Source organism: Lathamus discolor, chromosome 6, assembly GCF_037157495.1.
Source record: "Lathamus discolor isolate bLatDis1 chromosome 6, bLatDis1.hap1, whole genome shotgun sequence".
Lineage (NCBI taxonomy): Eukaryota > Metazoa > Chordata > Aves > Psittaciformes > Psittacidae > Lathamus > Lathamus discolor.
This window is the reverse complement of record NC_088889.1, coordinates 49,542,578-49,560,258: the sequence shown is the minus strand read 5'-3', so window position 1 is coordinate 49,560,258 and position 17,681 is coordinate 49,542,578. Positions and strand designations below refer to the sequence as shown.

At 44.3% G+C, this 17,681-nt stretch overlaps 1 protein-coding gene across 3 annotated transcripts in view; it reads left to right on the top strand.

Moving 5' to 3' along the window:
- ACTN1 (actinin alpha 1) overlaps window positions 1–17,681 on the top strand; it is an 87,437-nt gene that overhangs the window by 51,661 nt on the left and 18,095 nt on the right. For all 3 annotated transcript variants that reach the window (XM_065686736.1, XM_065686735.1, XM_065686737.1), the window contains exons 4-8: window positions 2,750–2,836; window positions 3,350–3,437; window positions 4,384–4,462; window positions 9,512–9,593; window positions 11,224–11,309. In XM_065686736.1, coding sequence (XP_065542808.1) covers window positions 2,750–2,836; window positions 3,350–3,437; window positions 4,384–4,462; window positions 9,512–9,593; window positions 11,224–11,309 — 422 coding nt within the window. The remainder of the gene's footprint in view (window positions 1–2,749; window positions 2,837–3,349; window positions 3,438–4,383; window positions 4,463–9,511; window positions 9,594–11,223; window positions 11,310–17,681) is intronic.

The following is a 17,681-nucleotide window of genomic DNA, read 5'->3' as shown; positions in this document are numbered from 1 at the left end:
AAAAATGCTTACCAACTTCTAACAGATAACAACAGTTTTGTTAGCTATTTAAAAAGGAAAAAAAAATAAGAAAAGGACTGGGGATGGTGTGGTTCATTAAGTGTGCATCCCGGGATGGATCACTCACTAACCTTACTCACATCAGTATCTGCTTGGTAGGTGGTGGGTTTTCTCTATGTCAAGGAAAAATAAAATTATATGTAGAAGTGAAGTGGTGGAAATACTCTGGGTTTCTTCCATAGCAGCTTTGCTTTGGTTCACTGCTAAGGAAAAATAAGAAATGGGAGTAGGGAGCACACATCTTCCTTTTTAAATTAATAATGCAGTGAAGAGGGCTGGGGGAGAAGTGGTACTTTCCACCCTAACTCCACCAGCTAACTTTATAAAACTTGAATTTGAGAACTTGACCTGAGCATAGTGCTGAGTTCTAATGCCACATTAGCAACTTAACGCCATCTGTTTTTATGTAAGCATCTTGACCTTTATTTCCAATTAAAATCTGTGGAACAGGAACATTAATTACCTGTTCCAGCCCACTGATTGATTTATTAGTGTTCATAAAGCACATTTCAACATTAAAGTATTGCCATCAGATTTTAATCTAGTCCATTAAAATAAAGAGCTCAATTTAGTTGCGGATCTTAAATACATCCTAGGGTCCTCCTGCCAACTGCTTTAGCTTTTACAAGCATTGAGGGTTTTTGCTTTTCTGTAATCCCCACAAAGATGTATCATGAACAGAGCAAACAAGCTGAAAATGGATGCTTTCTTTTGTATTTTAGCTGCAGCATCTTGGGTATTTCTAACGGTAGTAAGGATTTTCCTGTAAGTTGATTATGGTGCTTTATTGAAGGGCTGAAGAACACAAGAAGTGCAGAACTGAATATACTTGGCATCACATTATATTTTCTTGCATCAGCCTAGCAGATAACCCCAAAATACCTGTAAAAAATTAATTTGTGTGAAAACTGTCAGCAGACAAGCACATTTTTTTCATGCCAGCAAAAATAGCTGTAGTTCTTTTGTACTGCAGTGAAAAGTTGTTGGCTATTTAATTCTGAGCAAGCTGATGCCCCACCAAGATAAGTACAAGTGTGTACTCTTCAAGTGCAGAGCAGAGTGGACACAGCGGTTTACTGCAGTAGAACAAGGTGGCATGTCTTATTTTCTGCCTTTTAAATCTGTAAATCCCTAATGCAAATGTATGTCAAAGCACAGCAGAGATTATCCTTCTAATCTACACTGGAAGTTACACCGTATGTGTCACTAAATCACAGGCTTTCCGGAGTTTGGACCAGATGGACACAGTTTCTGACCTGTTGTCTGTGGGGTGTGTGCTGCTTGTTGGCTTGAATACACTGGGGTTCACATTTTGAAAATTTTTCATAATACAAGGACCTATTTTTAATGGATGAAAAGGAAGACTTTAAATATTGTTGCTTTTGTGACAGGATTCAGACAGGTGGCAGTTGCCTATACAGCAAATTTCTGCTTGCCCCCAGCATGATGAGTTCCCACTGGGCAGCTTTATGGAAGCAGCAGCACAGAGGTGTCTACAGGAGTACAAAAATGGCTTCTGGTAGCCTTGTTAGGACTTGAATTATTCTACCTCCAAACAGTAGGTTAACTCAAACCCTTTTGTTACTGAAAATGCCTTAGTAACTTGTCGAGTTGTTTGTGAGAGATCCGTCTGCCATGCAGGAACCTGCCAGAGAATGAGTAGAAGAAGGCAGCTCAGCTAGTTTCATTACCCAAAAAAGTTAAGGCTGTAGATTCTGTAATGTGTATATATAGTCTGTGTGAAAGTTTTGTACATGCTGAGGATCAGCACTTGAGGCACAGCTGCTCCCTGTTTGGACTGTTTGGTGCTAATCTACACATGGTAGAAGCCCCTTCTGGGCCAGCATCTCCCCAGCACCTCCCTTCAGAACCCTGGTCCTCCATCCTAAACACATTATCACCTCACACATGCAAGCAGTTGCTTTCTAAAGGCTATGAGTTGTTGACCGTTGCCTATTTACATTGCGGAGTCTACTGAGCAATAAAGCACAATCTGCTTAACATCTTAGTTTATGTTACGGTCTGCTCAGGGGGGCCAGCATGGGTCTTTGCTTCCTTTCTAAGCAGGAAGCATGTATTTTGAGGAATGCTCTGTTGTGTCTTTCTGTAATTGTATGACTGAAAGAAGTCCTATTCAGGCAGTCTGGTGTATGTTTGAAACAACATTTTGAAATTAAAATCTTGATGTTTCTTGGGGGTTTTGATGGTGTCTTCTTCACAGGACAGCATCAGCTGTCAGAGCTGATCTGCAGTGGGGAGTCTCAGTGGTTCTTCTGGTATAATTACGCCGGAGCTCTTACATAGGTGACTTAGAGTAGGCATACCAGAGTAAGAGAGGAAGGCTTTTATTTTTCCCACTTTGGCTTCTATGGCTTCAAAGTGATCAGAATTAAACCTGAACAAGGTGGTTATAGGCCTCTGTAGGGAATTACACTAATCAAAATTGGTCCTGGTATTATACTGCAAGAGAACCAGTCTGCTCACTGGGTACTGCTGGGCAAGACTGTGCTGTACCAGCAGAGCATCTGGGGAGGCAGGGAAGAATTGGAATTCAAGTTTTCAGCTGCAATTCCAGTTCTTCCATCTACAAAAGGGAAAGCTTCCCAATTTTCCTATTCCACTAGGATTTGCGTTTGAAACTGATGCCTTTTACTTCTTCACTTTCTACTTTTTTTTTTTTTCCCCCTAGAAATCGTGGATGGCAATGTTAAAATGACTCTTGGAATGATTTGGACCATCATCCTTCGTTTTGCCATTCAGGATATCTCAGTTGAAGGTAAACCTCAGTTCTTTCCAGCCACTGTTCAACAACGAATAACTGAGGTCACTAAGTGACTTTGCCACTTAAAAGGCCTGGAATGTGCTCTTAGCTGAATCACTGGAAGATCCTAGGCAAGCTGCCCTGTCATTTCACTGGCATTTCTGGACAGGTTCAGCTATACTGGGAAGTTTTCCCATTCTCTTCTTGTAAGAGATTTTAAGAGCAGCTCAAAATTATGGCTAACCTCAAAGCCAACATTGATACTGAAATCTATTGCATTTCTTGCAGGTGGATTCAGGGACTACTACTGAAAATACATGTATCTCTTACAAGTCCTACAAAACTCTCCTCTCTAATTCCAAAAAGCTGTCTCCTTACTACAGAACCTCATTAAGAAAGTAGTGAAACTGTCCTAGTAGACTCTTCCAAACAAGGCATTGAGTTGGTCTTGTTTTTCTAGCATATGCTCCAGAGAGTCCCACTTTCAAAGAAAAATAGCTAATTGGTGCATTTTGTTTCTTTCTGCAGAGACATCTGCTAAAGAAGGACTTTTGTTATGGTGTCAGAGGAAGACAGCCCCCTACAAAAATGTAAACATCCAGAACTTCCATATCAGGTGAGTTACAAGCAGGAACTTAGCTATACAATTTGTGTTATTTTCATATGTCTCTTGGTACATGACAATGTGTGCATAGCAATGTTCCTGACAGACCTCCCTAGGCGATGCAGACGGTCAGTAATGGTGTAGTTCAGAGAAACACCTAGGAAATTAAAGACTGAGGTTATAACCCAGAGAACTGACATCCCAGTTCCTCAATTCTGGTTACAATTGCTGCTTTCATAAAGTTCTTCAGAGCATAAAGTCCTCTGAAAGCAGCATATGTGCTACAGGTTAAGTAAGACAGCTTTTGCTCTATGAAAACACTTCAGGAGCAGTGAAATAAGGGCTGCACCAGAAACTATGGACTATGGCAGAGCTGGGAAGGGATGAGAGGTTTTCTTGCTCTGCTCTTGATATTTTCGAATTGGCAGATGTTCCGGTGAAGGTTCTGCACAATAGTAGTGCTTTTTCCATCACAGCTTGGAGAGCTGTATGAGCCATATAAATGTAAAGCGCTTTTTCTGAGAGCTGAAGTGCCATCCACTCCAGTCAGTACTGTAGTGGAGCTAGCTATGAGCGTCTGCCTTTACCCTAAGGAATGAACTTGTTCCTCTCTTATGGTTTGTACCTACACCTTTTTTCAACCCTGAACTCTGCACTGGTCCTTCCATGCTCCACAGGACATGCACAGAGAGTTCATCACAGAGAACTGGCAAAAAGCAGGTGACAGTGCAAAGGGCATGTCCTAATCACAGTGGATTTTTGTAGGGATTGAAAGGAATTTTTATTGCAGTCTCATGCAGGTAGAAGACATGCACTTACAGAGGCACTGTTAGCTAGAAACTATACCAGAATTAGTCTTCCTGCTATCTTGGTGCCTTCCCTCATGCTTATACCTGTTACTGTCTGTCTCCCTGGCTGAGCACACTGTTCATTGTCCTCTCTTCCATCTCTATCGTAGTTGGAAGGATGGCCTTGGTTTCTGTGCTTTGATTCATAGACACCGTCCAGAGCTCATCGACTATGGGAAGCTACGAAAGGTACGCTCAATTTGTTTGTCAGACTGGATGCTTGGGTCCTTGAAAGTAAAGAGGGAGAAGAATTAGGCTGATAAACATAATTGGAGAACTTCAGCACAAGCTGGCAGTTACAGGATTGGGAGAAGGAAGAAGGGATGAATCAGTACATTCAGGCTTTTTAGTGAAGCGTGAACTTAATGAGCTTCCTGCTTGACTTTCCCTGCTTTCAGGCTGCCTTATATGAGACACACATGCCCCAATCCCAGCTGATGAGCAAAAGCTGGCAAATTCAGTAACACCAAATGTGGGACTAGTTCTGTGTTAATGTCACAGACTAGCGAGTCAAATCAAACTTAACATTTCTGTGGAGAGTTGGGTGGAAATTAGATACCTCGTGTTCAAGTGCAAAAGCTCCTTGAGGGGCCCGTGTGCCCTCACTGGACACTTGTCACATGCTTCCAGTTTAGCACTGAGACACCTGCAGTATTGAGCTTCTCATAGCATGTAGGTATCTTGCCAGAAAAGCATTTGCCGTAACACTCAATTTTACTTTTGAAGCTGCCACTGATATCATGATACCTAGCTGCTCCAAAGTTTGCTTCCTGCATGTCTTGGAGACAAGATTGCAAAGTGGATGATGCAAATAAGCTATTTGTGGTTTGTGCTGCCAGCAGTGTCTTGACCCAGGAGGGTGATGGAAGACCAAAGTGGGCTCTCATCCTACTGGCATTCCTGCAGTTTGCTGAGATCTGGTTTCACTGTGTCTGTGCACATTTGAAGTGAAATGTCACCAAGAGCATCATTCATGTGTTGTTACTGGGGGCATGAACATAAAAGCCTGTCACTAATGGACTTGGCCTCTTGAACCATTTTGCAAATAGTATGTAAATGAGTTAATCGGATTATCTGCATCCTTGAAGCAATGAATTGTACAATGCCTGATCTGCTTTTCAGTAACCTTTTAGATCTTTACTGTCTTGCAGAGTAGTCAATTATATTATCTGATCAGTTTTAGTGTTGGGAGTCAGCACAAGATGGATATGCCTTTCAAAGGTAGCCAGTGTAGCATGTCTTCTTCCCAAAAGTTAGCAACTTCTTTCGTCAGCATGGTTTTGTATTGAGTTTATGTTCCTGGGTATTTTTCCTAGTCTGGCTGTATTAGTGGAGCAAGTACAATTCTTTTCTGCCTACATGCATTGTCTAGCTGAAGTCGCTTGTACAGTCCAGGCCCCAGAATAAAAGGTGCAAGTCTACCCAGCTTGGTATTAGTGATCCTTGACACAATAGCTACTTATTTGTTTAGATGGTTTCTATTCACTGCAGGTCTGTCTGCTGTTGTTCAGCTCACTGTAGATAAGAGCTCAAGATTAGGTCATAGTCTGCATGTGAGGGATATGCAGAAGACGGGATTTCCCTTTCTCCTTTTACCCCTGACTGTAGCTCAACTGTGAGCCACATCTAAGATCTTTTTATCAAGTACAATGGTTGACTGATGGTTCAGACACCCCCTCATAGATCGCAATCCATGTAGAAACATGGTCTGTGTACTGCCATGTTGGGTGCATTTATTACAGATATTCCTGAAAATATGAATCTTGGATTTCTTTCCTAGTGTGTTCAGCTCCGGCAGATATATTAAGTGCTTGCTCTCACTTGACTTTCCTACCCCTCCATCTCCTTTCCTGATTGCTAGTTAATAGAAGGTATTTCTTTATGTCACAGTGCAATAATTGCCATGGCAACCTTGTGTGCTGCTAGGATTTGGAAATAGCTGGAGGAGTAGAGAAGAAGATTCCCCATGTGAGTTAGGGTTGTGGTGAAAGAGGAGGAGCCACAGCAGTCTTTAGTCAGCAAAAGTGGAGAATGTGCCTGGTGGGCAACTGTTGAGGGCAGGTTTGCTCTCTGCCACCACTAAAACAATGTAATTCCTTCATGGATAGCTTTCCTCGCAGTTGGCTCAGCTGGAGCGTGGCAAGTTATTGCTCCTTTTCATGTCTCTGCTGGTTCTATGTTTGTATGAGCAGAGGGGGAACCGAGGCACCTCTGCAGAAGCTCATCTGGGTCAGTGCTCTTTTGGGATGTGTGTTTTAGCCTTGGAAGGAATCAGGGCACAGGTGACTTGGCTTTTGTTTGCTCTGCAGCCTTTGGGTTCCTAAAGCACACCTGCAGCCATGGTGCTGCAGTGCAGCACTGTGAGACTTGTAGCTGCCGGACCAGTCTCTACTACTTTATCCCTTGTCATGGGAATTAACTGAAACTGGTGACTTGAAATAATGATTAGCTGGTGTACGATGGGATGGAACTGAAAGTGATGGAGCTTGGGGGAATTTCACAGGGCTCGAGAAGCTGTTGTGATTTTGGACAAGCCCCTAGGGAAGCCCTGTCTCTTACACAAGGAAGCATCACCTTTGTGATAAGCAGTTCCACCGCCCATGAGGGGTGAAGCTTTTCCCACAGGGAACAGGTTTGGGTTTAGCTCTCTGCTCATCTCAGAGCTAGTCTAGGGCTGAGGTAGCTTGTTTTTAGTAGCACTGTGTTTAGCTTCATTCCCCAGGAGACTGTGTGATCACACATCTGTCTTGCATATGAAGTGGAAGTCTGCTGGCTTCATCTAGATGAGTCTCCAGTTTCCCGCATGTTAAGACTTCCAGCCCTTCCTTTGGGAGTGCCCAAGCCCAGTAAGTTTTCCCATCAGGAAACCTCTCCCACCCTGCAGCTTAAAATTTCTTTTTAACCTTTGGCAACATTGCTCCTGATGTTACTTGCAAACTGATAGGAAAGCTATCTGCAGTGAGCTGGCTCCTCCCTTTCCTTCAGGAGAGGCTGACAGATCATCAGGCAGCTCATTCAGATGGGTCTGTGCTCAGGAAGGGCCTGTGTTAACACTAACCACTCTGCCAGGGCATTAGCAATGCCATGGTGTTCATGGTCGGCATAGCTTGAAATTTGGTATGCAGTGGTGACATTTCCACAGAAGTAAAAAGTGGCACATGGGCTAGGGGAGGACTGGCGAGGGAGCTGCCACATTGCACTTCTGGATGCTCCTACACTTGAGGGAAAGAACATGCACTTTGCCTCCTAAAGGGGGCTATGTCCCTGTCTACGCATAGTGAACAAGGTATGTTATATACCAGCTAGTCTCACCTCCTCAGATAAGGCTTTTGGTTACACTTCGGATTCATAGAGATTTCTCCACAGCAGGCACAGAAGACCAGTCAGCTGAAGCTGAAATGGTATCAGCCTCTAGTTCCATGGCATAAAGTGGTTCCTTGTACCTGGAGGATAATAAAAATCCCCTGCCTGCACTGCTGCTAAACTCTGAAGAGATGGATATAGATACATCTGATGTAGTTACCATTGGAAGTGTATTATATAGGAATAAAGTACTATTTGACATTGAAATGGGGATCTTTCACCATCTGTAACAGCTGCCGGTTTCATCACAGTGTGCCAATGCAGCATTTCCTTGCTTAATATTGACTTGTCCCAGTGGACTAAATATGGATCACTGGTCATGACTGTTTTGATGGCATCTGCTGTGTGATTTACTTTGATAGGTGAAATATTAATGACTGCTAGGTACATTCAGCCAAAAGAATATGATGCTAATATGTGATGTCAACATAATACATCCATTAATTCCTAGGGAAATGCTGCAGGAAATTACTTTTCAGAATAGCTCAGTTTCCTAGTTTCATGAAGGCTGTAATCCAAGGGCTACATAATGACCAGTGCCATAAGGGAGCTTTTCTGCATGCCCATACCCTGTCTGCCCAAGCCCTGCCTAGCTTCATCTTTTGTGCTGGGTAGGTTCAAAGGAAACTGCATGTTGATTAGAGTTCAGGAACAGCTTAATCTTCCAAGCCAATGCAATAAGCAAAAGCACATGATCTCAAAGAGAAAAGAAACAGAACTTGGATGCCACTCTAGAAAGGAGGTGAAATAATTATACTCATTATTTCCTGATTTTTAAGGTGGGTCTCAGTGTGAGTGCCACAAGTGACAGTATGGAGTGCCACCCCAATCCTTCCTGTCTCCCAAAAGACATTTAGCAAACAAGGTGACTAAACACTAGCAGTTTATTCACAACCTTTCCTCCAGCATGAGCCACTTGTCTCAACAGCAAAAATTGATAGTGCATATGTCATTTGTCATCCATGAAGTGGGTATACAGGAATACAGGAATCAAGCTTGTATGAGGGTCTCATACTGGTTGGTCGGTGTCTTGCTGCTGATCATTATGCTTGAATGCTGGAAGCAATTTGCAGAGAAGCAATTTGCAGAGGTCTTTCATTTCCAGTGACATCTGCTTTTCATGTTCTCTTGTATGGCTCCTTAAAATCTAGCTACCTTTATGATGTGACTCATGATGATAAGTCATATTTTACTTCAGTTAGGATTTGATTATTGTGTATTGATGTCTGTATGTGAAGTGCATCCTGTCACAGCAGAAGGTTTATACAGAGAAGAATAGATATGTACTAAGGAAATGACAAGTCCTGTGCAGTGCCTAGCAGGAGAAGCAATACTCAAGACAAAATGAGTGCTTTCATATATATTTATTTTTTAGAGATTTATTAAAACATTTCTCTTCCTCCTACTCAACTGGTGTTCAACAAACTGTACACTAGCTAAGGACAGCACCCATTGCAGATGTTGTTGCTATTTTAGCATTGCTTAGATGTTCTAACAGATCCACTGCTCTGCAGTTCTTTACAATGGAAGTTGCAAACCTAATATAAGCATGACATGTAAATGTGAGATATGGCCGTTTTCTATCAGTATGGCATGAAGCTAATTTTACTTTAAACTAGGTTCAAGACAACATGTATTATTCCTTCTTGTTGCAAGTGCATAGATTATACGTTAATTATCATATCATGAGTCTCCAGGCTCTGCTTTCAAAGCAAAGCTAATTGTTTCATTCTGCTACATGAGGATTCACACATAGTTTTGTCTGGACTGCACAGTTACCTGAACCAAACCAAGAACAATAGCTCTGTTTTGAGAGAAATGCTGTGTACTTTGTTACAAGTTGATGCTGATACTCTGGCTCTGTTTCTTTCCCAGGATGATCCTCTGACTAATCTAAACACAGCTTTTGATGTGGCTGAGAAATACCTGGATATTCCCAAGATGCTGGATGCAGAAGGTAAAGTAGAACCCAGTGGGTTTTAAGTTGCTTTTTCTCAAGAAATTTCCCACTTCTTCTAGGTGGACATGTACTGTACAAGAATTCAGTAACCTCCAAATGCTGCCTCCATTACCACATAATAAATGTATAGGGAAGAAGTTACAATGGAATAATGAACCACATGTTCGGCTCCCCTCTTCTTTCTGTGCCACCCAGCCTTCTGGGTCTGGTGTGGAGATCTTAACCTGGGGTTAGAACACTAGGCAGAGATAGGTAACGTCTGGCTATGTCCACTGCTGACGGAAGTGTTCCCTTTCAGGAGTCAGGCTTAATACTGAATTAAAATATTGTGTAGGACTGTGTTCCGTTTGCTCCAGAATTATTTATTCCTGAGCTCTTTCTGACATTGCTGGCAATCTTCCTTCTGGAGATGTGACAGTAAGATAAGCTGCTGCTTCTTGACTATTCAGAAGTGTTGGGCATGAAGACCCTTCTCTGGCTGAGTCTGGAGCCCAAGGCAGAGATCCATGTTGTTCAAAGGTGCTTTTGCTACTGACAGTGACTGATTCTCTGAGGCCACTGGGACAGCAAGGATTACTTCTCAGAGCCTTGTCAGGACCAGCTTGGCAGTAGACTTTGAAGACTGTAACTCTGGAATACAAACAACAGCCTGAAATAGTTGTTGGCTGTTTGCCTGAAGCCAGCTGTTTTCAATGGTAGAAGCTGTATTTCAGGCTTGGTTTGGACAACAGAAGCAGTTAAAGCCTTTTGTTAAATAAGGAAGTGAGGGGAACAAGGGGGAAAGGTGGAGACAGGACAGCTGAAACCAGTGAACCTGTTTTGGGGTAACTAGGATGTTCATGTTCCTAGGTAGTATTTCCCATCCACAGGGATGAGTCTTGCTTTCCCTGCCTTCATCATGCTGAGGTCACAAAAAATCATGAGGTTTCTGGAGTAGATTCGAATGCTTCCTGCCATTCTGTAGGAAATAAAGCCACCTCTAAATAAGTGGATCTAGCTTCAGATCTCATCAAAGCTAGCAGTGATGAAGAAGGCCCGCTGCAGATGTTCCCATTGCTTTTTCCTGATCATTCTCCTCCCTCATAGAGTGGAGTTAATGTGGATTCCTCCACACCATCAGTTCTGATCTCTGGAGGTGTTGAATTTCCCCTGAAACTAATGAAAGGGCCTTTTGGAATTCAAGCCATCATTGTGTGGAAATGGAGGATGAGGACATGGAAAGGAAGGCAGAAAGGATCTCTCCTGAAGAATTGCGTGGAGGAATTGCAGTATAATACATCTATAAAAGCCATGTCAACCTGCTACCAGTATGGATTGATTCAACCAACCATTCACAGTAAAGTTCTCAGGATGGGGAAGTGCTGTGACACGAGACATGCTGACATATGGCTGCATTAGCATGGCCAGTCCATGGAAGCAATTTTGTCATGAGGGAGGGGGAACCAGGAGGGTGATCCTGGCTTCTGAGAGAGACACATCTTCAGGGGAATGCTGGGAAGCCCCGTGGAATTGCTGTGACAAGCATATACCCCAGCAGGCCTCCTGGACAGCTGTGGTTCTCCCTCTCTCTCCTTTGCTTTCCTCCCATCAGTTGATTATGCTCTTAACGTGAGGTTTTTTTTGACAGACATTGTTGGAACTGCCCGTCCTGACGAGAAAGCCATCATGACCTATGTTTCTAGCTTCTACCACGCCTTCTCAGGAGCCCAGAAGGTATCGCAGGATCCCAAGCTCCCTCCACAGAGCACACCTGGTGCCGTTGCTAATGTCCAAACCTTTTTTTCTTTCTCTCTCTCCTCTCTAGCTACGGGCATCTTTATTATTATGTTCTTGGTAGAGTTGGCTGTTGGTTCAAAGTGGTGCCCCAGAAATAATACGTGGGGCAAGGGAGCCAGGAGTCCACGTAGTCAGTGGTACTTCCAGTGGCATTTACATACGCCTGCACTTTGGCACACACACAAATCTGAGGGACTAGGTTGCTCTGCCTTCTCCAGACTGCTGCCCTGACAGCTGAGGACCGGCACCCTCGGGTTCCTGGGAAGTCTGAGCTAGGACGCTTGGTCTCTCAAAGGTGGAGGCCACCACATAGATGCTCTGCTCATCAGGACACTGCAGCCTGCTCCCACTGGAAACAATGCTGATACCTATTCGAAAGATAGGGAAGCGGAGCTGACTTAGTGGTTTTATGAAGGGTTCAATGAATGCCCAAAGCTTTATCTTTTGCCTTACATATGCTGCAGGTTTCCACACCCTTGCTTTAAGTCTTGAACCTGCTGCTTTCTCAAGTTGAGCCACAAATTCAGCCCCAGTCACTCAGGGCTTACAAAGCATGTCTAACAAGTACATCCATGATGATTTGGTAAACAGTGCATTACTTACCATGTCTGAGAATGCCTGGTTTTGTTCATTTGGGGTTTTAATTCTTTTTTCTCACTCACCATGCTGGAAATAGGTCAGTTGAGTCCTTGCTGTGTCTGGCTTAGCCACTTTCTGTTGGTAGTGGAGTCATGTAAGGAAAACATTGTAAACATCTCTCTCCAAACCCAAGCAGCCGCCTGTCCTCCAGTGCTGTAGGAACAGGCAGTGCGTGTTGCAGCAGAGCAGATACTGTGTAGGAAGCGCACTGTGTAGGAAGGCTCTGATCTTTGGCTCCCTGGTGTACAGAAAGGCCTTGAGCACAGGCGTTCAAGCCTCCAAACAGCCCATTTGCATCCTTGGGCCAGGCCCCCAGAGCGCAGCTGTGCAGGTACAGAGCCCGGACTCGGGGGGGTGGGCGGGAGGGGTGCCGCTTTGAGCCACAAGCCAACGCTGCTAGCCACCTTCTGATCCGAATTCCCAGCTCTCCGCATGGAAATCTGTTTGGCCTGTCCTGCAATGCATGATGGGAAGTTTTCTCCCCCTCTCTCACGCCACCCATGACTGTTTTGTTTTATCCTATGTGCTGCTTCTTACTTTATCCTTTCAACCTCTTTTCCTTCTCTGCACAGATATTATAGGCACGCTAAGGCCGGATGAGAAGGCCATAATGACCTATGTCTCATGTTACTACCACGCCTTCTCAGGGGCGCAGAAGGTGAGACTTTACCACTAACAACTCCCTCCCCTCTCCCTGCATTGCCCACCACTCCTCTCCACTGAGGAATGGACCAGAGCCCCCATTCGCCCCAGGGCATTTGCAGGGAAGCCCAGTGCATCTAGTGATGTGCTTGGATGTGCCATCTGTAATCTTCCTGGAGAAGTGATGTAAATGTCCTTCCGACAGACTTGAGCTGCTCCTTCCTTCCAGTTCCACACCCCAGCAGTGGAGAAAACATTCAGTAAATCTGGCATCGAAAGATGAATGAATACCTGCTCTGACAGTCAGTTCCATTTCACTGACTAGTGGGCCATCCTGGCCAGGCAATGCACCTCCAGTATGACCACAATCAGATCAGCCCACTCCAGGAAATCAGCCTGTCCTCCTTGAGCTGCCACCCTGCCTTCCACACTCAGCCCCCACTACATCAGTGGTCTTTTCCTAGGCTGAATCATCCATGAGCTGGTCACATAGCACTTTTGTGCTCCAGCCACAAAATCTATTCCTACCAGGCTTGAGCTTTCCTGAATTCACAGGCTTCTCCATTCCTTGCTTCTCGCTGGTGTCCTGAAGTAGCAGTCATTTTTCTCCTTCTTAGCAGCTGGTGCTGGACACCTGGTAATTCCCTTCTGTTTCCCAAGATCCCGATATATTTTATTTCTCTTTGCTCTGCTTTGCCCATTCCCATAACTTCAGTCCTTCCTCTGCTTCCTCTTGACTCCAGAGTCTCTTTGCCTGGCATCGGGGCATTTGTCGTCAGAGGAACCAAACAGTCACAGTTTGCCTTTGGGCAAACTTTCTCCAAAACAGCAATTACCCTGCAATCCAAAGGTTCATCTTTTCCTCCCATACCATAGCCTGGCTGTGCTGCAGCCTTTCCATAAGATCACTGTTAATTTCAGGTTGTAGGCTTTGGAATAATAAAATCTGAAGTTCAAGACTTCATTCTTCAAGTTATGAACGGATGTAAAATCTCCCTGTTCCCCCAGCTACAACTTGTTTTTCTCACTAGGCCTTTTCTATTTGAGGGGCAGTCCACGTGTTGCCCAGCTTGAGGGCTAACTTGACTTTAGGAAGCATCCATCTCTCTTGTACAAAACAGTGCTGATGGTTGCAGCCTTGAAGAAGATACTGTGCTGATGCTGGCTTTCAGAGGGCAAATGCAGGCAGGAGGTTCCAGGTAGCAGCTCTTTAGTTCAAGCTTTTTGTTCTCTGCCCTATTCCATATAAATTACATGATACTGTCTTGTTTCCAAGGAACTGGGAATGTGTCCCACAGCAGTGCAGTAGGCTTGCCTGTTTGGCATTGTTTGTGTAGTCACGACTTTTCCACTAGGATCCTGCTTTGGGAATAGTTTGAAACCTTTCAGACCAGGCTGCAAGCTCCAGCCAGCTGATACTTGCTCAGGAAGACTGTCGTCTCAGAACTCATGCCAGCCTGGTGATAAGATCTGCTGTTTGCCAGGTGCCCCTGAGGGACTGCTCTATGCTGTCTGCTTAATCTGAAGAACTCCAGATTGAGGAAACGGCAAACTACAGTACAGGGAGGGTTGTGGCCTGCTGCAGGAACAGCCCTCGCCAATCCCTTCCTCTTCTCTCTGCGCCTATTCCACAATTTGGAAACCTGCTTAGCAGGTCGCAAACTTTCATCAGCAGTTTAGGTGGATGCTAGGTTTCCTGGAATAACTGAAAACAACCTTTTAGTGCCTCAGGACCTGAACCAAGTAGCTGGGGCAAGAACTGGAGATGGAGCTTCTTTGTCATGAAAGCTTCAATCCCACGTAGTCTAACTGGCTTACAGGGAAGATTAAAGATTTAATAGTTTATTCATTTTTTAGCAGTCCTGATGGGTCAGCAACTCAACTGTGCCCTGGCAGGAGGGGCACTGCTCCTTTTTGGAGCTGCCCTGGCCATGTGTTAGCCAGCTGCTGAGTGACACAGACTCAAACACCCAGGCACACGCAGTGATTACCGAGTACAAGCACCAGTCAGATTATGATGTGTTGCTTCCTCGTGCACGGTTAGGTGACTTACTCTGATATCGCTCCATTTTTCATTCAGATTTTTCATTACTGCTACCAGTCCTGAAGGGGAAGTCCCATGAGCCGCTTTCTGCTTCTTTCACTCTCTTGTACTGAGCCTTTGAAGGTACAGGGTCCCCAGCCTGACATGTGTGTGTAGATCGCTGCTTTTTCTTTATGCTATTTTTATATATATATTTGTAGGTATACTTGCTTTGGTTGGTTTGCTTGTTTTCTAACCGCTTCTGACTTTTCACACTAAATGCATGCAACTACTGGTTGGCTTGATATTCTGTAAACTTTGATTTCTGGGTTGAAAATTTCTGACTAATGTTTTTACCATTTTATTAAGAGATTGTGTTTGGCATACAGTATTCTGGAGTATAGCCTCCTGAGGCTAGAGGACAACTGGCTGGCATCTTCCTACGCAGCACATTGTGGGAATGCCTTTCTGTATGATCCTTCTCATCAAGGAGACTTGAATCCATAAGCCAGAGAGACAGCTAACTCCACTTCCATCCTAAGCAGTCCAAGTCAGGCATGAGAAGTACAGAAAAGACAAAAGGCAGAGAAATTACCATAACTTTGGCTGTTCAGCTTTCCATTTTGAGTACAACAAACAGCACATGCATATCACAGAGCAGTGTGGTAGCAAGCAGAATGCCCTGGGCTTGCCCTCCTTTCAGTCTCAGTGCAAGCCGTATAATGTGCCAGCATAATGCTGCATTGAAGCTGATCAGCTCACACAGGTTCCCTGAGAATACAGGTATGCAGCTTCCAAACCCTAGGATGGTGCATCTTCTCAGTGCTCTCCATGCCTTGTGGGCAGCCTGGCTCTTTTGGAGCCAGCATGAGCATCCTAAATGCATTGTTGCCTTTAGCAGTGTGGGGAAGCCAAAATGACTTTTTCCACTCCACTAATGAAGGCGTTGGGGAGCTGCCTTGGCCTCATGTAAACATCTTCAGAGTGCTACTCTTCTTTTACCTGAAAGTGTTTCACTGAGGTTGCCATTACCACAGATCAGCTCATTAGCAGCAGTGTAGGAGGTATTTGTGGTGCTTAGCTTGAAACCACAGGGATCCTTCTGTCCTACCTTCCTCAGAGCAAGTCAGTGTAACATGTTGCTCATGACATTAGTGATGATAGTGGCCACAGAGCTTTTCCTGCTGCTGCAGCAGCAGCAGCATACGTACATAGAGCAGTCTGGTGTAGACAAGAACTGTTAGGAAGCAAGTACTGGTAGGGAGAGAAAGCCTCTACACTTCAGCCATTAGGTTAATACAAATAATGTTGTAATGCTGACATTCAGAGGCTTTTGTGTTTGGACAGATGTTCAACGCACATATACGCACACACACACTTAACTTGGGCAGCTGGAGGAAATCTGTTGTTGGATACATGTAAATATGCCTCCGTGAAATGGGGTCCCTCCTGCACAGCTGCATGCAGTGAGCTCCTGGGGTGTAAAAAGAAGAAAGTTAAGGGTGTGCAGGGAGCTCCTCTCCTGGGATGACTGAAATAAACATTTGGCACTGCCAGTTCTCTCCAGTCACTAAACACACCATGATGGGGCTCTGGCAATGTCTTTTTGACATGCTATTTGGTCCCATGTCTATAAAGATTTCTCTGGGTATCAAAAGTGCTCCATTAAAGTACAAACTGTGGTTAAGAACAGAACAAAGTGCAAGCTTTCTTAAATGTAAGCACTGTTTGCAATTTTTTTTGAGTGAAATTGCTTTCTCCTGTACAGATCCCTCTGATGTGTTTTAAATTAGTTAATACCTGTGCATCTGCTAGCTGGCCCACTTTAGTGAAGGGACAGATGACTGAATATATGTTCTTACAGCTTCTTACAAATGAATAAGATTGTGAGATCCCCTGGGACCTTAGCAATCCATACATCACTGTATAGCCTATGACTTTATTGCTATTCTTGCTGCCTTGCATCAGCTGCAAAAATCAGAGGATTTTTCTCAAATGGCCTTGAGATTGAATAAGCAGATAATAAAAGGCCTTTTAAAAATAGAAAAAGGTTGCAACTTGCTAGCTATAAGCTCAGCAAAACTTCTTTTGGCATCACTACCACATGTAGTTTAAAGGCAGGACACAACGTTCACAATTGGTCTGTTGTAGGGTTGGCATATTCCCTCTCCTCTTCATTTCCACTTAGCTTCTGTAAGAAGGATTACTCCATAGGGGTCCTGTGGGTAGCACTATCACCTTCCCCAGGCACCAGGGCCATAGCTGTACTGTGGTAGGACGGTGCTGAGCAATGCCCTGACACCCATCACAGGGACACATCCTCTGAGGATTTGTGGCATGGCACCCACCATGATAATGATAAAAGGAGCTAATAGCCATAGATATATGCTGTACAAAGACCAGCCTGCTGTATGTTCCCCATGCCAAACACGTGCATGGCACTCGAGGGCAGAGTGTCTGCTCCTGAGTTCATAGCTGGGATTTTTCTGATCCTTACTTTGTTCCAAATTCATGTTTTAACATGTTCAGCTCCCTGCAGAGAACAAGGCTTAGGTTCCACTACAGAACAAAAAACCCCAACTAAATAGTAACAACGGGTTCTTTTTTAGTGAGACTTGTTTTGGAAGAGTAAGCAGAAAGATTACACAGAAAGAGGAAAAGAAAATCCTCTTCTCAGCTGGATCATGAGACCCTGAATATGTTGTAGGTGTCATGCAGCAAGATGCTGGAGGAGGTAGCCCTGTAATGAGTACCAGAAATACAGGGAAAGCTGGAAGACAAGCTGGGCAGAATTTAAGGATAAGAGGTTAAGAGGAGCATCTGCTGTCTTCCGTCAGAATTGTGACACTTCCAAAGTCCAGTCTGTGGATTAACTCTGTTTAGGTAGTCCTTTTGTGGGGTAAAAACATGTAGAAAGTCTCACCAGCCTGACACTACTCTGTTACTGGTGTTGCAGCTCTGAATGCTGTTGAGGGGAGTGAAGGGGGTGGCAGAAACCCCTTATC